The sequence below is a fragment of the Cottoperca gobio genome, chromosome 4, assembly GCF_900634415.1.
Source record: "Cottoperca gobio chromosome 4, fCotGob3.1, whole genome shotgun sequence".
Taxonomy (NCBI): domain Eukaryota; kingdom Metazoa; phylum Chordata; class Actinopteri; order Perciformes; family Bovichtidae; genus Cottoperca; species Cottoperca gobio.
This window is the reverse complement of record NC_041358.1, coordinates 5,261,091-5,286,874: the sequence shown is the minus strand read 5'-3', so window position 1 is coordinate 5,286,874 and position 25,784 is coordinate 5,261,091. Positions and strand designations below refer to the sequence as shown.

The following is a 25,784-nucleotide window of genomic DNA, read 5'->3' as shown; positions in this document are numbered from 1 at the left end:
GTCAGTAGCGACAAAAAGACAGAACATCACTGCAGGAATTATGTTCTTCATTACAACCTTATGATACTCGTTAAGTTAATAAGGTCATTCACAGTCGATTATTGCATTTGGAAAAGCATCACATTTGCAGATGCCAAAGTGAGAAGAGAAAAAAACAAAACGATGGCAGACCGAATCAGAGTGAATGTTCTTCAGCACTTCTAGGTGCCATCTTGTATGTGAGATTACCTCCACAAACATTTTCAGATGCTTTTAAAATGAAACATGAAGTGAAGTTGCATCTTGTTACCGATTGCCTTTGGGAAAAGGAGTGAAATCTCTTACTGGTGACGGGGGCTGCGTTGTTAGGAGTGTCAGCCCTCAGGTACTGTGTGGTCTGTGTGGACGGCTGAGAAAGGCCCTGCGAGCTTCCACTGTCACTCACACTGAAAGACACAGAAGAAGAATACGGTGAAGTTATCCAGAGGCACCAGGATTGTGTTGCACCAGTAATTGGTGAATCCATTGCTATATTCCTGTGTAACGTCCTTCCTAAGGTCTTCGTGGAACAAGTTACTTTTTTAAAATGAGATAAAAAAATTCGACAACAAAATATAACACAAGGATCCCATCATGCAATGTGATCAAATGAAGCTACTTTGGCAAAACAACATTACAGCAACTCAATTTAGACAGATTTCCATGGAATAGAAGAAAACAATCTTTGTACAATTGAAATTTACCACCAGTCCCGATGGCCAACCTCTTCAAACTAATAGCAAGGGGAGGATGTGCTGATCTCATTTCACATGGATATCTGATAACCTGCGGAGTTGCCTGCAGCCATCTGGAGTGGAGATTACGGGAACTGAAAACTTAAGTGGGTCTTTTAACTTGTTATAATCCTTTCTGTGGAGATGACCTATTTTTGACAGATACAAGGCTATAAATCTGCTGTTCTGTGTGCTGGATCTCATTAGCTTCAGTATAATAAGTGTACTTTGCTTACAAAGACTATGGTCTGTTTGGAGCAGGGACAAAAGAAACAAACCTGTCCTCCATCTCCACTCTCTTCATGCTGTGCAGGTGCAGGATGGCCAGGATGATGGCCACGAGGAAGATGACAATGCAGCAGACGCTCACACTTATGTAGAACACCTGGGTGGAGGTGGTCGGGGTGGGCTGACCATCTACTGATGAAAACAAGACACACATTAACAATCAGACTTGCGCTGCAACTGACAATTATTTTCATTATCGATTAATCTGCTGATTATTTTCAACATTAAACATTTGGTCCATAAAATGTCAGAAAATAGTGAAAAATGCCCACCCCAGTTCGTCAAAGTCCAAATGTCTTTAAATGTCGTGTTTGGACAAAAAACACTTTCTGCCAATTTTGCATGAAAAATTACTTTAAAGATGATCAATATAGGTGATTGTTCTTCTGTTAATAGACTAATCGTTGCAACTCTAAATCAGACACAGCTAAGTAGAAACTAGGGGAAATGGAGCATCGTTGCACACAAAATAACATCCTCATTACATTTCTATAATGGAAGAAGCAGGCACAAATATGAGGTAAGACAATAAGATAAAGACATGAGTGCACCAAGGGCTCCACTTAGGGTTAATGGAGGCCTGGAATAGTAGAGGCTGTGCCCAGGATCCAGTATCTGAGAGCTTTTCTCATCACCTCTCTAAAAGCCTCTGAGGACCCCAGGTTCCACGGGCCTACCCAAGCAGAAGGGAGACAACCCACTAATGGCACTTTGTTGCCGGGGCAGTGGGCTCACAAAGACTCTGAATAAATCCCACTGGAAGAGGAGAGCCACTCCAAGGGGGGAGAGGGGGACAGAGTGCACTTCAATAGGAGAATAAATCATTCTCTTTGGGCTCTGAAATCATACACCTTGGTGATGGAAAGTTTGACTATACAGAGAGACTTCTCAGTACTAATCGCACCACTGTCTTCAGGCTGATGCCACCTATGATAGACAATACATGGAGCTGCTATAGAAGGACAAGTATGGCATGATGTGGAGATACTTACAGTCAGACCGCGGAAGAGTGTTATTTTTGAGGGGAACGGGAATCTTCGGGTCGGAATCTATTCCTGTTCACAGAAGAAGAAAAGAGATTTATATTAATAATAACATAATATAATAATAATACGTTTTGATAGTTTATGTATTGTAAGCTTCACCAAATGCTCATTTCCCCCTGGATTGTCCTGAATAATAAGTATCACACAGAGACAGAGAACCTTAAAGTCAACATAGTATAAATATCTTTATATGGATACAAAACCACCACAAGAAAGTGGTGAGGCTCAGAATACACAAACTCCTAATACTTTATATATGTATCACTAAAAGAAAGTATTTGGAGTACAGCTATAGGATTTTGTTTAGGCTAGTTCCAAAACTCCATGACATGAAGAGGGAGTTTTTACTTCTGATCGCATACAGCCAGAAAATAAGCTATAGTGAGACTTGTGTTTTACTAATCAACAACATCCCGTTTTCTTCCCTCTGATAGTTCCTGGTTGACAGGAAAGGACAAACCTCACAAGCAGGCACTTTGTTAGAGGCCCAGGGACACAAACCTGAAATAGCTTTTTTAGGTTAAGCTCTCCAGTTCCTACAAAAGGCTTCTGGGTTCCGACATACATACATCATCTTTCTCTGCACTTCAACACTACAGATACAATCCAAGAACACAAGGCAGACAGGTATGATGGCTCAGCAAACATTTTGAGCATCACTCAGGCATACAAAGAATCTTTTATGCTAATTTCACTCATGCTCAAAATATAGGAATACATTAGTTTCCATTGGGAACATGTCAAGAAGCCTCTCGGCCACATGTAATTATCTTCAGGCAGTTTGAAAATAGCACAGAGCGGCACACAGAATACAAAAAACCTGTACATCTGTAAATCTAGTGCTGAAAAGTAAATCAAATGTGACTTCACTCACTCCTAATTCTATGCAGAATATATTTTGGATTTGTATTATATCCAAGCATTATAACAGTAGGTGTTGGACAGTTTCACAGCAGACATTTTGAAATCGTGATAGCAGGAAAAGCATAATTGTTACTAATAACATTAACAACGGCTCAGTTCAACCAGCAGGCACTGCCATCATTGCTGTTAATAATTGCACCTGCTTCTACGTGTCTGCTATAACCAAGGTTTACAGGTGGATGCATAATACTGATAATGATAAATAAAGATACTGAACGAAAAAGAAAAAACATTCACCCCGCGTTCCAATACTCATTCTAACAAACAGGTCAGAAACAGTATGCCAAAAAATACCAGGATGTTCTACTGCACGGGTGTCAAACTCAAGGCCCTACGATTATATCCGGGCCGCGAGAAAATATCATATGTCTAACTTTGGAAACTTTGGTCACTGCGTGTTTCCAAACACTGACAAACCATCTCCACCGCTGTGTTCCCGACAGCATTCTGCTGATAAACTGAGCGCATTTGCCGACTTTGCAGCTCAGAAATTAAAATTGAACTGCTTCATGCCGCTCAGATGGTTTGCATGTTTAGAAGCACACAGCTGTGTGAGCAGCTTTTCTCTGTGATGAAGATGAACAACAATCCACACAGGAGTCGTCTCACTGACACACCTTCACTCACTGAGGGTTTCCACAGCTAAGAACCCCAAACATTAAACTGGCAGCTAAGAAAAGATTCCAGACATCTGGCTCTGACACATGTGCATACTTGGAGGATGTAGCCTACCTAAATATGTTCCATATCTTTTTGCACTTTATCCAATATGTCTATTCTGTTCAATAAATGTGGACCATGTTTGGCCCTCGACGTAGTCCCAGTTTTTAATTGTGGCCCTCTCTGTGATTGAGTTTGACACCCCTGTTCTACTGCATCCGGTTGCATTTTGCAGTATGCAAGTCATCAGGCTCTTCTGGCTGTTCTGACCCACAATCTATTGCGCAACAGATATATGATCAAAAGAGTCAAAGTTCAAGCTGCCATGTTAGGACAAAGTAGTATGTCACAATTGCATGTATACTGCATGCAACAGTACATACTTTGTAATGGCAGCTGCAGTCTGTACCAAAAGTAAAAAGAAAAAGTATGTGATTTGGAACGCAGCCACAGTAAGACTGAAGACACCTTCATGATGCGTACCTCTAACCATACATTCGTTTAGATTGATTAGCCGAATACAAAAGTACTTACTTTTATAGCACATTTTCCTCCTCTTGAAGTTGAGCACTGTATAGTTGTTGGCATGTATGGTGAGATTGAGCTGCACTGTTAACATAGCCTCTGAATCTACCTTGCCGGAACAGAAGAGGTCCACTCTGAAGACTGTAGAGAGACGCACACACATACGTGTCATTTGGGAAAAAACATTTATAATACAATTAAAATCCGCCTACCAACACCTCTAAAGCTCACTTATGCTGTTATACTTTGTTTGTTTAATCTGTACAACAATATTGTGTAGAAAGTTTTACCCAAGGTTATATACCGGATCATTTCTCGTCTCTGAAAAATGTTCACTGGGCTTTTAATATGGATAAAACAAAAAGAGCTAACATATAAATTAAGTTTTTAAATAGTTTAAAGATGCTTTTGTTTGGCTTATTTGAAGCCATTATTCTGCGTTTAAATGATTTCACCTATTTGGAGCTAATGTACTTGCAAGATTCCCACTGTTTGGAGTTGTATCCTCATGATTGTTTGCACTTATTGTAAGTCGCTTTGGACAAAAGCGTCAGCTAAATGAACTGTAATGTAATGTAATGCTGGTGGCCAGATTTTGTTACCTTTGGACAGAGACACAGAACAAGTTGGAGGCATATGGATTTACTGAGAGCACTGACACATATTCAAAGCAGGTCGGAGCCCTGTGAGTGCATAAATGACACAACAAAAGGATATTTGACGAACCAGAGGAAACACGGGGCACCTCCCCCTGACTGGAGATGTTGCTCCGTGGTTGATTCATGGCAACAGGGTTCTCCATTTGAAAGCCAAGCCGGTAGTCAACCTATAAACAAAGAATGATGAACAGAAGTTATCAACACACAAATGGAATGCCCTGCACGGTACGATATTATATTGATTCTTTAGACAACGATACGATTTTTGCTGATATCACAAAGTCTGCCACGATACGATTTTGTTTTGACTCAATTCATAAAATATCTTATGCCCATTTAATACAATCAGTTACATTTATATCAACTCATTAAAGCAACTCAAATATGAAGATCTATTCTTTTAATAAAAATAGATCTCCTGTTGTTTACTAAAGAGCCACATTTCTCATGTTGAAGCACTGGTTGAATGTTTGGGAAGGAGGTGCATTTGGATGGAAATGGTGCCATAGGAGTTTCAAAATAAAGGCGCATCTTAAAAAAGTTGAAATCGATCGATGTTTTCACTTTGCATCGAGGATATTGGATTACACCTCCACCTTGCACGTGTGCACAAGTAAGCATGCATTGAAGTGGTTAATCACTAGTTCCTGATGCTGAGACTTACCTTTGTCTTGGAATGCCATGAGAAGTGAAGGCTGTTGGTCTCACTGGGCACAGGCAGGGTGAAGGAGAGAGCATAATGATTCACCACGTCGTCTCGCACATAGTAGAGCTCTGCATCTAGGCCTGAGTGAGGACAGAGGACAGAAGATTGTACCATATGAGAAATATTTTGTAAATCCAGAGGAAAAACAACTTCACTGGACATAAAAGATAACACATTTTCTAATTTAGAGGTAGATTTAAACACTCACACAGAGCAAGCCTGAGGAAAAATGGTAAAATATTCACTCAGACTGCCAGCTTGGGTTTGGGGGGTTTCCCCACAGTAAAAGAGATGGTCTAACCACATCTGTTAGCACTTGAGACCTCTTAGTGCCCAAGTGAAAAACTTCAAAACGTTCAAAAGAGACAACATCCAAATATGACTGCAATTTTCTATCCAGGAAACAAAAGTGGGCAGGGGAAGGGTTTGGAATGCCTTAGATAAAACTGGACTTTCGTTCAACATCCAGTCTGTTCAACCATTCAGTCTTTACTTAATGTATTTAAGCTTAGGAAATGCCACAGTATATGAGCATCAGAAAGTTAGACGGGTCAGTACTGTATGCTGTGTTGCTTACTCATTCACTTCAACAAAGTCAAGTTTTTTTTCACTGCTGCGTCACAGAAAGTCACGCAAGTCAAATGTGTGCTGATGAAATCCCCAACCCTGGCCTGGGGCAGGTCTGCTATCAGTCCTTGGAGGCGTCTGTCTGGCAGAGCGGGGTCTGTCTATCAGTCCGTGAGTATCTAGTTTAAAGAGAGGGGAAGAATGTGCCCAGGCTCCCCAATACCCTCGGGCGGTCTCAGAGCTCCGGCTCATAGACCTTTCTCACATTGGCTCAATTAAAAACATTCTCCAGCATTTACCAACTCAGAGAGGGGATGGTGTTACATAAAGTATATATAGTATAAAGGCTATATAACCAAGCCCAAAGAGCTTTCCTTTACATTAATCAAAGAAAGTGCTCCTTGTTAAAAAAGTATAGTGAAACAATTACCTAAACAAATATGATTTAATACATATATTATTATGATTGATTAGCTAAATAACACAGATTTGAGCATTAAACGTTCATTCTTGAAATAAATCAAGATCCACACATTTTGTCCCTGAGCTTTCAACCACATCTCATGGTCTCAGTAGTCACAGAGACAATAATAAAGGAGCAATTATTGTCAAACTCTCAATGACAACTGAGAAAAACCATGGGATGCAGATGAAAGACTCAGAAAAAGATAGTAAGTGGACCTTGAGTTCAATCTTTGTTGCAATTATGGTATTAGTATTGTATGGCTAGGCTATATTCAAAGAAGCTATAAATAAAATGTAAAAAAAAGATTTATTTTATTAGTTTTTTCTTTTGGCATTAACTAAACTATTAATTTGTGGTTGGGTTTCTGGCCACTTGGTGAAAGTAATGTAATGTATTCACACTCCTTTCAGGTCTGTTTTGGTCTCCTGAGGGGAAACATATTTACCGCCAAATATTACACTGCGTTTACCAACTAGTCGCTAATTTGATTTGTTTGTCGTCTGGTGCTGAGCAGCTAATAGACAGGTCGATATACCACCTGACCCACAACAAATTGCAACAAAAGGTTTCTCAGTGGTTTTCATTCCTACTGGATATACTGATCAACAGAAAAAAAGTCTACCAAAATCTGACCTCCAGAAATGGGTTAAAACTGGGTCATTTTCAAGATGGCCGCCGCCGGGCTTCAAAATCACTAAAACAGCTATAACTTCTTCAATAATTGTGATAGAAACATAATTATTGGTTCTAGTCCATGGTTTTAAGGGCAGTTCTGGGCAGCATTTAACCTGAAATCCAAGATGGCGGCAAAAAATTAGTGGCATAAAATCAATAAATTGCCCATATATAATATATCCCTTATCTGGAGAAAAACCACCCAGACGTGTATGAGAAGTTTCAAGATGGCTACCATGAGATCCGGCGAACAAACCAGTTTTTGGCAGGCCTCAGCTGTGATCTAGTCATTGAACAAACACTCATGAGATCACTAAAACGCACCGGTGGCAGTAAGATGACAGAGGAACAGCGAGCATTGTGGACAATGTCAGCCCCCATAACATCTGAGGTCAACATCTCCATGCAGGACTTTAACGACCTCACATACACAACAAGCGAACAGCATAAAGAAGCAACGGGTGCCAGAATTGAAAGAGACGCAACAGACCTCTCGAAGATAAGCACGAAGCTGAGCGCATTTTCACCCTTCTCCTCAGATCCTGCATTAAGAAATGTCATCAATGGTATCGTGGAGAACAAAGACATCAACGTGCATTAATATGAATCTGTTGGGAACAAAATCGTCGAGAGAATGATTGGACAATCTGTGTTTTCCTTCTCTATTAAGAGGAAAGAGAAAGCGAAGACCCTGGGAAATTCATCTGCTGTCCATGTTGCTCCTGACAGAACCATCGATCCCAGCTTGCTGTTCCAAAGATTCATGGTGGTATCCCAGACAGGTGATTTGTCACTTGAGGAAGTGATGAGGTATGAGCTCAGTCCATACCCACCATCCCTCTTTGAGGACAACAAGATCTTGAGGAAGGCCGACAAACCTCAACTCACTGAAGCCGTCAATGACCACTGTACCAAGGCACTGGCATGTGAAGGAGCACCTGATACCACACCTTCAGCACACCCTCAGACTGAAAGATATGTGCTTGATGGAGGATCCTTGCTGCACAAACTCAATTGGAAGAAGGGAGATACGTATGGTAAAATAGCCGGAACATATGCAGCAACTGTTGTATTTGATGGCTATGGTGCAGGTCCTTCGATAAAGGATAACACTCAGCAGAGACGAGGACAAACAAACAGCTGTGAACTTGACCGGTGAAACCGAATTTGACAGAAAGAGAGATGAATTCCTATCCATCGGCAGTAACAAACAACAACTAATCGCCTTAATAGGTGATCAGCTGAAGAAAGTGGGCTGCACAGTTATTCAGGCAGAAGGAGACGCTGATGTGGACATTGCAAAGACATCAGTAAACAGCACAATTCTGCATTCCACCACACTAATCGGAGAGGACACAGATTTTTTTATGCTTCTGCTTCATTACTGTTTGGCAGATGGGAAACCACTATATTTCAGATCAGACAACCAGTCAAGAAGCAATCAAGAAGTATACGACATCAATCGGATGAAGCATCTTCTCGGGAATAAGTTATGCACCCAACTATTATTCCTGCACTCCTTCACAGGATGTGATTCATGTGTGTATGGCGTTGGGAAGAAATCAGTCTTTCAAAAACTTGTGAAAGATGATCAAGTACTCAAGTTGTGTACAGATACATTCACTTTGAGAGGCGTGAGCCTCGCTGAAATAGAGAACCTTGGCAGCCAAGCGATGACCGTTATATTTGGTGGGGAGAGCACATGTTCTCTGGCAGCCATGAGTCACAGCATATTCAACAAAAAGGTCGCTGCTGCTAAGTCTTCCCCCAACTTAATCTGCCACCAAGTTTCATTGTCTCCGAGTTTACTACCAGGTCATGGTTTGGATGGGGATGGAGAGTGACCTTGATCCTCTGGACTGGGGCAGGGGACTTGAAGACAATCGATACGTACCCATCATGACTGTCATGAATGCTGCACCAGACAATCTTCTCAAAATGATACACTGCAACTGCACCACAGCTTGTGGTATGCCCCGTTGCAGCTGCCGAAAGAATGGGCTTCCATGTACGTCTGCATGTGGATCGTGCCAAGTGACGTGTTGTGACAATACGCTAAATCAAGTCTCTAAGGAACTAGAGGACAGTGATGAGGACTGAACTGAGGCAGTGTAACGGACATAACATTGCAGATGCAGTTTCACATTCAAAGATCATTGCCTTTCGAGATAGGGGATATATTATATATGGGCAATTTATTGATTTTACGCCCCTAGTTTTTTGCCACCATCTTGGATTTCAGATTAAATACTGCCCAGATCTGAAATTAGTGGATAATTATGTTTCTATCACAATTATTGAAGAAGTTATAGCTGTTTTAGTGATTTTGAAGCCTGGCGGCGGCCATCTTCAACTTAACCCAGTTTTAATCCATTTCCGGAGGTCTGATTTTGGTAGACTTTTTTTCTGTTGATCAGTATATCCAGTAGGAATGAAAACCACTGAGAAACCTTTTGTTGCAATTTGTTGCAATTTTGTTGCAATTTGTTGCAGGTGGTTGTTTGTCATAAATTGACCTGTCTATAAGTACAGTCAGTGATGATGATGTGAGAGTGGCAGTGAGAGGGATCCTTAACAGTAAAGTTGCAGACAGTAAAACCAAATGAATGAGCTAAAAGAAGCTATCCAGGTTAAATCCAGAGTGTGGTGATGACACATGCTAAAATCAGTGTGGACAAAATATTTATATAAATATGTAGATAACAACAACTTCAACTTCTAGCCTTAAATAAGCAACTGGAAATTGGAATTGGGAAATACTGTGATACATGCATATAACTCACATAACAGTCTTTCGTGTGTATATATGAAGGCACTTAAGAGACACACACGGCCACACAGTTTAGTCCGGTAATAATTGCCTTTCTCGTGCTCAACTTCATCCACCTCCCTTGTCTCAACATGTGGCCGCACTGTTTTGATACCAATAAACTATGCAACCAGGCATAAAGGCCCAAAGAGGGCCAGTGTGAGTCTGGATCAAGTTTGTCCCTCCCACAGCACCATAGCCATCCACCCCTAACTGCAACAACTTCAAAACAGGAACGTGAAGGAATGGCAACAGGAGTCTGTCGGTGTACACAGACTGAGGACAGGGAACAAGTGGTTCCTGAGGTTAAGGAATCTGAACCCTGCACTGTACATTTATCACTGACTCTTTGCTCTCCGGAATGGGAAAACAGTATTAGTAGGTGTGCCTGTAAACAAGATTTGTCTAAGTTAGTTTGGCCAGTACCTCGCTACATCTTCATGCGGTTTGCTTCTACGGATGCAATATCTCTAATGCTAACAGTCTTCACGCTAATGGAAAATAACAACATCATTTTGAATTCCAGGGCGATAGCTTGGCAGCGTGTTGTGTTTTTGAGAGAATATTTCCTGCAGGACATTTCCATTTGCTCTGCTGGTGTCAAGTGATTAACAATAGGCAGGGCAGAACACACTGTATCACCTGAAAAAACACTCAACTCCAACACAATGAAAAGAATAACGACAGAAAGAAATCAAAAGGTTTACAGTAATAAATGCCATCTTTTTATTTTAAATGCCGTTTTTCATACTGCTTGAAATAAATTACTGCAAATTTCTTGGTGAAATAAACCTGAAAATAAATCTAATTTTCAAATAAATGAGAACTGTATTCATTCATCCATCATTTCAACTCATAATGGTGCCTCACACGTAACAGTATGCAATCTATTCTGCCTCAGTGGAAGCCCTTTTTCATGAATTATCCTAAATAAGAAATCAGTAAGCCCCTCAATCAAAAAGCACATTCTACCGAGTACAACTATGTTTGTATAAAAGGTTGTATAGTTTGTCCCACACAGTGACATGCAGCCATAACAACCAACAGTTAAAATCGGTGCTCCATTTTACTGTTTATGCTTGTTATGCACAATTACATGATGTGACATGAGGTTTAATTCATCATCATATATCCACCACAGAAAGGCTCCCAAAGCCCGGACAGTACATTGGTAGTTTCTTGTGTTCTTAGACTAGCAACATCTAGCTGGTTGAAACAGCCCAGTGGCTTTACATAGAGCTTTCAAAATCTTTTTAGCAAGTGACAGCATTGTGCACAGAGGAGGAGGGGCCTTTGAATAACTTTTCATGGTTGAATTATTGGGGTTAAATGTTAAGGGCAAAAATCCTCAGTAAATCCTGTGAATTCCACCATAATAACTTAAATCCCAGGCATTAAAAAAATGATACTCTGCTTTAAGCGAGAGGGCAAACCTAAATCAAAGATAGTAATGAGGGACAAATTAACTACACAATTAGATAACAAGTATCATTGTTTGCACCATTATGGAAATGACTTCAAAAGGTTGGTTTGGATTCCATCAAGTCCGTCTCAATAGAATAATCACGTCACGTTACTTATTAAAGTAATTTGAGAGAGTTATTGGTCGCTGTAATCAATTCTCATGTCCACTCTGGCTGTATTCCTTCCAAATTCCTTTCTTACGCAACTCTTCTGTAAGAAACAGTGGACAAAATCCACAGTCCTTGCTCTGTGCAAAAATACCTTCTACGGTTTAGCCAAAGCTAATATATGGCTTCAGCAGTCTGAGTTTGTCAAATCAAGTGGGTATTTTCTCAATACGAAATTACCTCTTTGTGTTTCCCGGACTGTGAGCTGAAGCCTCATATTAACCTTGGCTGAACTCGTCTCCCATCTCTTACATATGAGTCACATTCGGAGGCCAGTATGCACAGGAGGAATGATTACAGTGACCAATAATAAGTCAGCAACTGGAGTAAAGTCATAAGAAAGTAGTTGAGACTTGGGTACTTGTGTAACCTATAACCCTTAGTTTATGCTGAACCTTTTTAGGAAGATCAATGTGGGTATACTTTTCTCTGGATTTCTCCTTTTGAGCAAAATATTGTCTCCTATTAAGCATACCTTATATTCAACATCAATTAAAATCCCTTTAATCTTTGTATCCTACCGTGTAATCTGAGTTTGGCAGCACTTTCTTTCTAACTTGATGGGTAGGGAGCGGAGCCCATTGACTCTTACTCTAACTACGGGGGATACTTGGTGGAGATAACCATATCCAACTGAATCAAATGCCTTTTTCTGCATCAAGACTAGGCTTGCCTCGGTGCTACGCGGTGTTCGATCATACACCGATTACATACTTGACCAATGCTGCCATCGTTGTTTTCCTTAGTTGTTTTATAGAAATAAAAACTATTTAGTTTATTTTCATGTAGGCTCTCAGCGCCCACAATGATCCAATTCAAAAACTCTAATTTGCATAGCGTAACATCAATACTAGTCGGCCGACGGAGCTACAATTAGAAACTGAAAGTGTCTCGGTGAGGCTCGGTACAGCAGCAGCAGAGTCGCAGCGCAGAGTTGGATTTCACTCATCATGGGCCGAGAGTAAGGAGAGTTGACCGACAACCGGATGGCAGAGTATTTGGTGTCAAAGTATTTTGACTTTGAAGCCAATGCTAAAAGGAAACCTGGTCAAATGTAATTAAGCAATCTGTAAACCTTTGGTATGAAACCATGCAGAGGAACACACAGCCATCCACTGTTAAAGATCAAATTACGAGCCTCATCGATGGATATCTTTTCTTGTAAAATGTCCAGTGTAATCGCCCGCTGTTGTCACAAGTCTGTTAACCGGTGGGACATTTGCATCACTGTGGCATTCCTAATGAAGACGGAATTTATACACATTCTTGTATGTTTTTATTGCCCATTACAACTGTAAAATATTACCCTTACACAAGGAACTGAACAGCAAAAAAACACAACCAACAAACACACAAAGAATAGAACACAAACTGACTTTAGTTCTTTACAGCGCGCCAACCGGAATTTGGACATAAACTTTTGATAGGCTATTTGTTGGGATATACACAATGCCAATGCTTAAAATTATTATCTCGCAAAATAATAAAAGATTCCCATTTGCACAACTTCATTGGTTTGATGGGGATTCAACACAAAACTGTCTTCCACAAAACACCCTGCTGACATTCCTAGAGTACCAGCGCATTAAAGCTGCCCAGTACAATCAGTCCTCCGCTGTCGGCCACTGAACAGCTTTACTGGAGTAATTTAAGTGCCTTGCTCAAGAGCACATTAACACTTCAGCTGTGGGAGGGGAGACAGGATTACAGACTTCAAAACTGGAGACAGCCCACCTTTTACATAACATCACATATCAAATCAGTCTTCTGAAAATGGCCATTTCTTTCATCTGTCAACACAAACTTACAGCAGCATCTTAGTTTGTCCTCACATTTTGGGCACTATAAAGTTTTAAGTCGCCAGTGTTCTCTTGCAAGCTGTGGGTCACGTTGCAGACTTTGAAAGAGGAGAACAAAAAGGTGGCAGTGGCCAGGTGGTAAGGTCCAGGACAGCTATAACAAAGACCCTCTTGTGCACGCAGTCGACACTATACCTCCCAAAGCCTTCATCCCTGAGCGCTCAGGAGATAAACACTCCCTCCAGCCTCTCACTAGGAAGATGTTGGCGACATTAACCAAGGAAGGAGAAAATGAGGGCCCACGTGAAACTCTATCAACTGGAAGCTCCAAACAAATCCACAGGACTCAGGCGGGAGAGGGGATCTCAAGGTCTAAGTCCGGGGTGTCAAACATGCGGCCCGGGGGCCAAAACCAGCCCACCAGAAGGTCCAATCTGGCCGGCGGGATGACTTTACAAAGTGTAAAAATTAGTTTTGATCATAAAGTAAAATACTGTTCCAGAAACCTGAGACAAAATGTTTTGTGCCTTTATAGATACACTGTGACCTGTAAGTTGTAATGCACATGTGTAAATGATAAACTGAGGCATAATATTGTTGAAATTGCACCTCCTTTTCTTAAGAAATTTCAGCTTTTTTTTTTATATAAAACTGAGGAGCCCAGGACTTGTTTTAATTGAAAAAGTAGCCCAATGAGCCGTTTAGTCCGTCAGAGGACAGTTAAAAACAAGATTATACACATATTTTCAAATCATTCTGCATAAAATGTATTCTTTCATGTCACGGTAACATGGCTCACCATGTGAAAATGAAATACAGCTAACTTACAATCATTCGTACCAAGATGTCCATTACCAAAGACAGATTCCATTCAAACAGATGCCTGACTGGGTGAACACTTCGCTCAACTACAGGGAAACTTTGACATGATAATTACAGTATTATTATACAAATTCAGAATAAGCAGGGCTTTAAGTGCCGATTTAAATGATCACAAGGCTTGCTAGTTGCTGTATAAAATAAAAGCCTATCACCAATAGCAGTTATCAAATAGCAACACTTAGCTTTAATAACATCCACTTCTAACACAAGACGTTGGGTTAACAATTTCAGCAGGAAATCCCCTGACATGCCATCCCATCTCAGTTAGCTCTCTAGAGATGGAGGGCACTGGAGAGTTGTTTTTCTTTCACACTTTGTCCAGGTTACAATGTCTGCAGGATCTGACAGGAGTTGGTAAAGAGAATTCCTCCCAAAAAAGATATAAGATAAGACGACAAAAAAAGTAGTGGATGGAAACGAGTATTAATTCACATGTTCTTTTTGCTGACTAGCAGGAAATCCGGTTAAAATGTGCTAATTTGGATGGAAACTTGACTACAGAGTTTTTTTTACTGGCAGCCTCACACCTTTATTTCCAAAGGAAAAGTTAGGCAAAGACGAGCTTTAGTGCATGTCCCAACAGAATTCCAACAGAAGTTTCCTTACCTCCAGCAATTAAAGAAAAGCATCAGTATCAAAGTGTAAAAAGAAAAGGAAAGTGTAATAATAATGTAGAAAAGGTTATAATGATGTAGTATGTTCTCTGAAAAGACACCAACTGAAGCTTTTACAGTTTAGGCTGCAACAGCAGCACTGGTTGCAACAATAAGTCACATCTGAAAGCATCTTACAGCTTGAAGAAAAGCACACATTAAGTCACAATCTCTGTGGTTTTCTTTGATTCACTTCAAAAGAAACCATACATCAGTTTCCCTCTTTTATTCAATGAAGTGCCCCAAGGGCAGACGAGGATGAAGGCAGGGAAAGGAATCTGAGCAAGACTGTCTGCCGCTGTCCCTTTATAAGCACCTCGTTGATAGCTATTTGTTGCTTAAAGGGGCTCCTTAGTTTACTCAACAAATATCAAATGGTTGACTGAAAAAATGATTAGCAGTTAGAGGCAGACTAAAGGGTCATTTAAAAAGGTCTCACGCACAACATCTCACTCATCTATTTTTGGATGTGGTTCTACATGGGCAGCTTTGTGAGTACAGCCGCAGTTTGAAAGCCTGGGTTGTGTGTGCAAGGTCAAATATTTTTGTGTTTTATTTTAGTTTAGAAAGGTGTGTTTCCTAACTAAATTATCTACAGAAACTAGAAGGCTTGGGAAATATCTGACTCGAACACCTACTGCTCCTAATATCTCTTAATTTCCACAACATAACAGCAAAATTAAATAGATTTAATCAAGCATGGGAGTGCTTTCATTAGAATTACAGTATAGCTCAAACTCATGTGGCATTCACTGACATTTCAACATACAAGTAGAAAAAACATGATCATATATTTCCAATTTCAATATTCCAATTTTAACACAGGGGCAACAATTTATAAAATGGGTGGTTGAAGCTCCTTTAAAGCTACCACCCATCTTTTGTCTGAGCGCAGCAGCTCTCAGACAAAAGATGTGAAAGCGGGGGCTCCCCTATTCAACCACGGATCCTTGGAGAGTGGCATGAAGGAAATGAATGCTGCTGCCAATCACTCCTCACTGTTCACAGACTCTTTTTCAAAGCCCCTGCTTTCCTTTCAGCTCTCTGGAAGAGGAGGGGGGATGGCTGGTTAGCCGACATGCACTTGGCTCTTCAGAATACAAGGACGATTTTACACACTTGTTCACATTTTTTAGACCTGGATATTTCCATTTTTACATGCTCAGCCTGAATTAAGCCAAACTGTGATCTACTCACCTGATCGGGGAGGGAAAAAATGCCGATATATTCCACGTTGGAAGTCACAATGTCATAAAAAGGGAAATGTCAGTGTGTTTTTAAGATTACAATATGTGAGGTCATTATAATAGCAGGTGGAGTTTTTCTGATTAGAACATGTCAACTGTAGCTGTAAAAAAACAGATTTCCTCTCCTCACAAGCAAAGTATATATTTAGTCTACAAAATACTCGTTTTGGTTGAGGACTGTAAAGCTATGGTTTTGCTTCGACTAGAAAAGCCCAGCACTACTACAGAGAGCAGCAAGACCAGAGACACAGCGAGTATGTCATGCTAGAACCAGAAAACAGACTCTCTTAGTGCTTACTTTCCACCAAGACAAATTCCTTAGAGTAATGTGTTGCCTGGTGCACCATGGAAAACTGGGCTCAAAAAGGCCATTATTATAGGAGACAGCAAATGAAATGTACAGAAATCTTATGTTTACTTCATCTTCTAAATGATCACATGGATGGTCATGGTGGCAGGAAACAGAAAGAAAGAAATCTATTGTAGCTTGTAAAACCAATGTCATAGCTTGGGTCATGGGCCTTTATGAAAGTTGTCTATGGCTTAACCCTGGTGTTTAGTGAGCAGTGTGATGCAGCGGCTCTCTTGCAAGTTAATAGTTGTAAAACATTTCTGAACAACCTTTAAAATAATATAACTTGTATAGTTGTAAAACCTTCATGGTTACTCGATTAGCGGGCCGACGGAAAATTAAATCGGCAACTATTTTGATTTTAGGCAGAAATGCCGTATATCATTGTAAACTGAATATCTTTGGGTTCAGACTTTTGGCTGGACAAAATAAGACATCTGAATATGTCAAAGTGTGGTCTAGAAAACTGATTGTCATCTTTTTGGTGCCTTACAGACTCTTCCCCTGGGACTGAATAATACCGGTCGTTTCCTGTCCAGGAATATATTCCACCTCAAATGTAATTTTTTTTCTATCTGGATTAACCATTATGGACCTTCATTACACTCCAGACGTCTATAACTGTACACTGAAGTTTGGATCAATGAGGTGCCTTCACATCTAAAAAGAGAAAGTGTGATCTGGCCAGATTTTCACCCAGAAGCACTTCCTCCACTGTGGGTCTTGCAATGTGCCTTGATTTGTATAAACAATAGGTTGCAGGTTTTTTTATTCAACTGCCGTCCAGAAAAAACTGATTCTATGGCAACTGAACCGAGCGGGCAGCTGCAACACAATTCACACTCTGGATGCGGGTCTTGAGACGCAGCTGATATGGGAGCTGAGGGTAGGAATGCATGTGGAGAGTTGGGTTCTTGAGACAGACAGTTCACTCACCATTAGTCATATGCGAAAGCAATCAGGGATGCTGCCTGCAGTTCATCCATAGACAAACACGGCGTGCATGCAAAACCCTGTTTCAATTCAGGCATGACTTTTTCCTGTTCCTTACCAACCCCTCAGGATTCAGGTAGTTTGTTAAAGTTATTAAAATGAAATCCTGAATGGAGAGTCCATCTGCTTAAAAAGCAGAGAGACCACAGCAAGACTTCCTGACTTGGTGACATCACTTTTTTCCCCATCACAATAATGTCTCGATGCTTTATTGTGAAATACAATTGTATTACTGAACATGTAATGAATAGGAGTGGGGATGCTAAAGGTTAAACACGGTTAAAGAATAAAAGCGTGTACAAGTAACTGATTTCTTGTTGTCACTGCTACTCATCGGTGTTATAGCCCAATTTAAATCACAGCTCTTGCAATTAGAAGTTTCTTTGCACTCTTTCAAAACGACGTTTTGATTCAAACACGATTAATTGTTTAGATCGACATGTTTATAGAATAGCAAAAGGTGGACTTTTTTAAATGCCATACAAGAAATGGCACAGGTGTACTGAATAAAATGAATAACTGCTCCATTACATATTGTTGTAGCTGTTCCAGGACACTGTTATTATTTATTTTATTATTTACAACTGTAAACTTTCCTACTGTGACAATTTTTCCTGTATGCACAGGGCACAGGACTCTGGGCAGCTGGGAGGCCCTGGGACAAATCTGAAAAATGGTGCACTTTTGAAAGCATCTTAATTTGGGGAATAACCTGTCGAAAGCAGACTGAACTCAGTTGGGGAAATAAATATTTCAAAGACATTGCCAAGTGTCAAATCGAATTTCACAAATGTGTTCACCTTTTGACTGTCTTTTACAGTTAATATGCAATTTCACATGTCTTATATGTGCACATTATAAATACTAAAATATAATATAAATCCACAATATACTTACATAATGAAACTAAATTCATTATGTCTATTAACTTAACTCACCTGAGTCAAACTTCAGATCTCTGCAGAGAGACTCCCCAGCAGCATATCGTGAAGTTGATGCCACTTTAACTTCCCGCCAACATGGCTTTTCCTACAGTTGACACTGCATCATGGAAGTGTTTCTGTCCACACATACTTTCAGTTCCGCAGATGTTCGTCAAACATTAAGAGACCAGACAAGGTTTCAAGCAAACCACAAGCGAGGCCCTCGTCTGGCAGCAGAAAGATTAACTATAGCGTGATGGAGAACAAGAGGAACCAAATGGGACAGAGTCAGCCTTCGGTCTAACACCAGTCAGATTATAGAGAGGAGGAGAGGAGCTGGAATGTTTTTTTAAGCAGAACAATGAGTTTAATGCTCTTGTCAAAGTGCCAGAGACCAAAATCATCCAGTTTTCTTTTTTACATGCTTATATGTTTAGAAGTATAACAAGATGCTGGTAAATCCACCATGAATTTGCATCAATGTGATGATAATGATTGAGCTGGCAGCATTGAATAACTCTGCATAATACAGGTTGACCAGGTTAGCCTATACACAACTTCCTGTTCAAACCCTGGACACTCTTGATGCTTTCTCCTGGATTAATTGACAACTGAAACAAGCGTAGCCGAATTCTTCTGAATCACATCTGATGCAAAAAATGCTGATGCCACAACTAGCTGATGATACATTAATTTACAGCAGCACACTTTGAGAAGCTGCAACATCAGTTTCCTCCCTCCACAAAGACATTAGGCACTTCTACCCCCTCATTAGTCTGTAAAGTGGCGTGCGCATGGTAAATGACTAGTTCCAAACTGCACCCTCAACACATCTTCAGTAAACCCTAAATTAACAATTTAGGACCAATCCATAGACTGGCTCGACTAAGGCACCAGGATAAAGTATGTAACCCTATGTTAACATTGACAGACACCATTACAGCCAGGGACTCCTATCCTTTACTTAGGTAAAAGAAGAAATACTATAGTCTGAAAATACTCCATTACCAGTAAAGGACCTGAATTAAAAATATTATTTAAGAAGTATTAGCATAAAGATGTACTCAAAGTATCAAAAGTAAAAGTACTCATTATGCAGAATGGCTCCTTTTACAGTCTTATAATATTATAGAATATTATATTATTCTGTTTGTATTATTAATTAATACTACATGTAAGAGCATTATAGTGTTGTAGTTAGTCAATGTGGAGCCACTTTTAGATGTAAATACTACACCATTAGTAAATACTACACTATTAGTAGCAATAGTAAGCAATAATCGTATTATATACAGTAAGTATATCATATGTTTTTAATGTAAAAAGTAACTCACAACTGAAGCGGTTAGGTAAATGTAGCGGAGTGAAAGAAGTACAATATTTGCCTCTGAAATGTAGTTGAGTAGAAGTTGCATAAAATGGAAATGCTTAAGTAAAAGTATGTAAATATTGTACGCGAGTTAATGTACTTAGTAACATTTCACCACTGATTATAGCCAACATAACAAGGACTGCACTTAGATACACCAGCCAATTTGTGACATAAAAACAGCTACATTCTGTCCATTTTGCAGGTCTAGCAAGTGTTTTTTTAATCTTTGTGTACAGTAATGGCTCGAATACTAATGTCATGTGGCTGTCTCACAGTGCCCCGGGCCCAAATCCAACATTAGACACAACTTTGTGCATCTTCTGCAGCTGCATAATGGACTCCCACTGCACGATAGACACACTTTACCAAACGTACCTCCCCGCAGCTCACTCCATTGAGCCTAACCTAAAGACACTCAACCACAACTATTCCATACTGCTCGTGGTTTTAAATGTATGGAGTAGACACTTCCTCCTTTCAACAAATCCTGGAGACACATCAGCATACCTTTGTTGATGCAGCCCAGCATTGAAAACACCCAACAGCTGTGAAGCTGCTTCAAGCTTCAAGCATGTTTTCTTAATGATGGAACTTTTGGCTTTCTTGAGTGAGGGAATATTAGATGACTAATTTAGGATCCACTTGTTATGTACAGTTTTTGTCAAGTTTCGTATCATGATCATTATAGTCTTGCTAATATCGACAGCACAATTTATAATAATCAATTATTGCCCAGCTGTGATGACATAAACTACATTTCATGGCAAATGTTAATCTTACAAATACCCACAGCATGAGGCATTTTAAACAAGAAGTAATGTTATTTGGATTACGTTATGTATTTTTAGGATATGTCCAAAACAAATCTGCAATCTACAACAGTTTTTTAAGTTTTACAGCAGAACTTGTGCGTTTTGTCTCAAAGTGAAATGACCTACTGTGGACCAGGGAGCATTAACAACCGAATTACAATTGACTCGTGTTGTTTAGAAAACGGTGGCTGGTCTTTAAACACAATACGAGTGAACTGTGATGCTTCACTACAGTTCAGAAGAGTTTTAGAAGTAAAACTGCAGATGTGGGCCAGTGGGGGACAGACAGGCAGCATCACACCACACACATAGATAACAAAGTTTTCAGACAGCTGGATTTACATGCAGGCCTCCTTACCCAAAAGTTTCTTCACTTCCTCAACACTCATGTATATGTTGACACTAGGGTTGTTGATGTTGTCGTTGTTGTTATTGTTGTTGTTGACGCTAGAAGTACTGCTCGGGCTGGCGAGGCAGCCAGCCCCTTCCAGCAGCAGAAGGAAGAAGAAGCCCCCGAACCTCCACAGCACCGAGTGTGGCCAACCTCGGGACTCAGGCGGGCTGCCAGAGCCCTGAATCAACCCCAACATAGCAGTGGTCTTCTGGCTCGCAGTTGCTCTCGGTGTTCCCCAGTCGCCAATTTCTTTCTCATCCGTATCTGAAGTTAATCCCGAGAGGCAACATTACTAGTTACTTGACGCCGCAGCGTCACTTCTACCCTTAACTCCTTTTCCACTAGACTGTTTTTTGTCCTTTCTTGCTAGCCGAGACAGGCTAAGTTAGCCGGAACAGGCTAACTTTCGTCGGGTTGTGCTAACAGTCCGCGGTCAGACTGTCGTTCAATGTTTGAATGTTAAGGTTTACGACGTTTTCCCAGCACATACAATACACACCGGATATCGCCACATTGAGACGCTTTGACTTGCGCAGGCAAAAACTTAAGAAGGAAAAAGTTGCCCAAAGTAGCAAACTGGCTAATACATCCAGCTTTCTCCCTCCATGGTCTTTCCTCCCGTTGCTTTTTCCTCACTATCTCAGTTTTCACTCGGAGCAGGAAGGGGGGCAGCGGGGGCACTCACTGCTCTGACTACAGAAGTGGAATGATGCCTTCAGGTGCTGTCGGAAATACTTTTACAAACTGACTGTGACTAACGAACCAAAAAAAGGAAACAATCAGTTCTATCACATTAAGTAGCCTAAACACTGCATCCAAGTGCTGTTTCAATTGTTGTCATTGTGTTATTATGTTACATTTGTTGATACCTTTAACTTAGTTGTCACTGATGAATACACATCAGCAATAGGGTTATATCCTTTTCAATCTTATAATATAAATACATTCTATGCATTTAATACATTAAATGGGATTACAGTTCTAATTAGCTATCAACGTATTTCCAATACGCTGTCATTTAATGTCCGTACATTAGCACGCCAAGGGGAAGGGTGGTAAGTAAAGGCATACAACTAGGGACATTCTGAGGTTCATTGAAGGCAGCATAAAAACCGCAAATCTGGAGAACAAGTGGGATGATTATCCTAAACATGCCAAAATTCAAATACTGCTTTATAATGAGGACTTTGTGGCATATTTCCACAGAGGCCACCAACACTAGTAAGACATCAGCTTTTATTAAAAGATACAATTAAATTTAGTGCATTCTGTAAGCTTTTAGTTTGTGTTGCTTTCATGGGTCAGGTCACTGGTCTTCAATCATCATGGGTCTTCAGTGAAGTGAACGATGGGAGGTACCGGGCCACTGCCCTGCCCTTTTATCTTCTTGGGTGTAAAATAAAAGAGTTAAACCAAAACGTTTTTCACCCACATGTTGCTGTTCCATCTAGCCAGAGAAAAAAATAAAATAAAATATGCACTATGCAAGCGTGGACCATTGAGGAACATAATAGCATAGAGAATACACCACACTACACTACACAACATTATAATGAAGACTACACCATGATAAATTACATTTGTTTTACAGTAGTTACAGCTGAAATGTCACACAGGCATAAGCAGTGTTGTAGCCTTAGTAATATAAACACATTATGTAAAATACATAACAGTCTTGTGACCATGCGACATCAAAACAGCTTCAGTACTCCTTTGAACTCTACTGGAGGGATTAACGTTATAACGGTATTATTAGTTTTGTCTTTTGATGACGGTTAAGGAGAACGCTCCAAAATCTCCCATAGAAGATGTTCAACTGGGTGGAGGTCCGGTGTATGTGAAGCCCATAGCAAATCATTTTAGTGATCAGGCCATTCATTAACTGGCCACCTGTCTGTATGTAGAGGCCTGAGGTGTAGCAGAAGTGTGGTTTCAGAAAGTCTGGTGACGCTAATGAGTATTTGTCACTGTTACTTGGGTGATTTGTTAAGCAGAGGGACTGTAGTGATAAAGAAGATGAAGTATTTTTCACTAAGGGAACAGAGATCTGCCCAATGTGTGTTTTCTTCCAAGAGCCCTGTCCCCTTTCTGCCTCATTTTGATAAATGTTAGAGAGTCTGTGTTTAACACTGTGTACCAATATGACGTAAAAGTAATTTTTTAGTGGCAACTCGTATTTAAAAATGTTTTTAGAGGGGCAGGGTTATTGGGACAGGGGATGTTCAGGGCTAATATATATTTATCCTCCATGCAAAAAACTTGGACATGTCTGTAAAGGGGAGACTCGTGAGTATCCTTAGAACCCATTTTCATTCAGATATCTTGAGGTGAGAGGCAAGGGATCCCTGTGATTATGTCCATGCCAGTTTTCCCTCTCCAAAATGTAGCCTAACTTTGGAGCGTTATTTAGCTCTAGCTTTAAAACTCTAGATTTGATCCTGCTACAGCCTCTGAAAGCCGGGCCTGCTTATTTATTGTAATAATAACAATAATAATAAACTTTATTTATGTAGCACAAAACAAACTTTACAAAGTGCTTTACAGACATGAAAACCAACAAAAACACATTGCAATTACAACTAAGAGTAAGTCCAATGCAGCCAAGAAGTAGAGACGGATCAAAGAAAAATATTAAGAATAAGTCAATGAAGTTGATTGAGTTGAGAGTGAGAAGAGAGAAGAGAGAAGAGAGAGAGAGAGAGTATGACGCCATGCATCACAACTGGCTTTGGTCTTGCTTTCCTCCTGTATAAATTTCCCCTTTGTGGTACTAATAAAGGATTTCTGATTCTCCTATTAAAGGTTCAATTTGTAAGATATGCCAGAATTAAAACTTAAAACATTAAAACGATGAACATTATCAACAGAGTGTGAAGAGGTAACAGTGTTGACGTTATGTCAGAGACATTTATGTGTTGTGTTGCAGATATCTACTGAAGTTAGCATGCTAACAGCTAGCAGCACTCCGTCCAGCCTGTAATACCACGTGTTCCTCTAGAGGTGCTAGCGAGTCACTGTAGCTGCAGTCTGCCTCAGTACAGAGGGAGAAGAAGTACAGCTGCCTGACTCGCTTGTAGATATTACAGCCGTGTCTGTTTTATAGTTTGTTTATTGGATTGAATTAAAAGTGGTAGAAACTAGAAATCCATCTGCACCACCTCTCTTCGTCCTCACAGCTGTCAGGAGGCTGTTTCTCTGAGTGTATATCTGTCTGCAGCCCCGGGAAACTGCGTGGCTTCAGTTAGTAGTTAGCTTGAGTTCAGCCACAGCACCGGGGAACTGCAGACGCCCTGTTGCTGCCGTCACACAGGTCCAGCAGCCGCTGTGACTGCCGGTGCTGGGATTTGTTCTGGCTGAGCTCAAGTCTCTCCGGCCGCTGACTGGGGCTCCGTCTGACGGAGGCGGCTGCCGAGTGCCGGCTCTGCCGATCTCTCCTCCCTGGCGGGCTTCCGAGAAGACGAGACAAATATGCGGTCGTTTTCTAGTTTCTGCCACTTTGTATTTAGTCCAATAAACAAAATAACGTAACGTTACACGGACTACAGCCCTGTTAACATGAGTGCCCAGTAAACACAGATGATCAGCTCCAGACAGCAGAGTTTTCTGACCGGCTCTCAGAGTTTCAGCAGTTTGGTCAAATGTTGGTATTCTTGCCCACTGACTGACTGACAGGCATCACTCAGGAGTAAATGCAATACACAATATAAAGAATACATTAGAATACAATAAATATGCCAAACTGCTACAACTAAAATATGAACATTACAGATTGTATGGACCCAGTTTAGAGGTGAAATACTGCCCCCTGTTTCTTTGAAGCAGGTGGCTCAGAATTACACACTGAACCTTTAATAAACTTTAGGTAAAATACTTCCAATCAGGTGAGTGGCTGATTGAGTAACTGACAACAAGATGAGATGATTAGATGTACCATATATTTAATCATAATACCAATGACCCAGGGCTATTTAAATGAAACTATTGACCATGTCTGTCACCAGGACCAGACGAGATAACGCATTAAACCTGTTTTTAAGCACTTACATTAGTTTCCTGTCAGTTTCCGTATTGATTTTTGTTTTTAAAGCACTTCATGATCTTGCACTGTATGTCTCACATGCTTACAGTGTATGAACTGGCACGAGTCTGTTAGTTGTTCCAAAGTCCAGGAGTAAAACCTTTGGTGAGTCAGCTTTTAGCTATTATGCCATGAGCTTCCACGTGTAAACTTAAACTTAAAACATATTCAGCCAGATTAAGAAAGGGTTATAGACAATCTTGTATTTTCTTACTTGCATTTACGTTGTAAAATAAAAATATTATTCTATTTTCTTGTTATTTCATTAATCTAGTTCATTAATTCACACTGTTATTACTTTTATTGTAGCTTTTAAATCCTTTTTACTACATTTTCTTCATACTTCTTGTCTCATGCATTGGTCTCAAATAGTTTTTGCCTTTTCTGTTGTTTTCACCATCTACACTCGTTGCGTCCTATTCTGGGCTTGACAGTCATCTGTGAAGCACTTTGAACTGCACTAACCTGTAAAAGGTGCTATAAAAATAACACTTGATTGTAAAACCTTTTCGACTTTCTAAGATGTAATCCATGATGCACAAATAAACCCCAAAAGACACCAGGAGCAGAA

The 25,784-nt window shown here is 40.3% G+C and overlaps 1 protein-coding gene across 3 annotated transcripts in view; it reads right to left on the bottom strand.

Annotated features, from left to right (window-relative positions):
* Positions 1 to 21,836, bottom strand: part of ryk (receptor like tyrosine kinase) — a 43,133-nt gene extending 21,297 nt beyond the window's left edge. For 2 of the 3 annotated variants that reach the window (XM_029429289.1, XM_029429291.1), the window contains exons 1-7: positions 21,100 to 21,836; positions 5,519 to 5,640; positions 4,922 to 5,021; positions 4,205 to 4,336; positions 2,033 to 2,095; positions 1,031 to 1,172; positions 325 to 425 (exon numbers count right to left, since the gene is read on the bottom strand). In XM_029429289.1, coding sequence (XP_029285149.1) covers positions 325 to 425; positions 1,031 to 1,172; positions 2,033 to 2,095; positions 4,205 to 4,336; positions 4,922 to 5,021; positions 5,519 to 5,640; positions 21,100 to 21,331 — 892 coding nt within the window. In that variant the 5' untranslated portion in view covers positions 21,332 to 21,836. The remainder of the gene's footprint in view (positions 1 to 324; positions 426 to 1,030; positions 1,173 to 2,032; positions 2,096 to 4,204; positions 4,337 to 4,921; positions 5,022 to 5,518; positions 5,641 to 21,099) is intronic. The other variant, XM_029429290.1, reaches the window with a different exon arrangement.
* Positions 21,837 to 25,784: the final 3,948 nt, after the last annotated feature.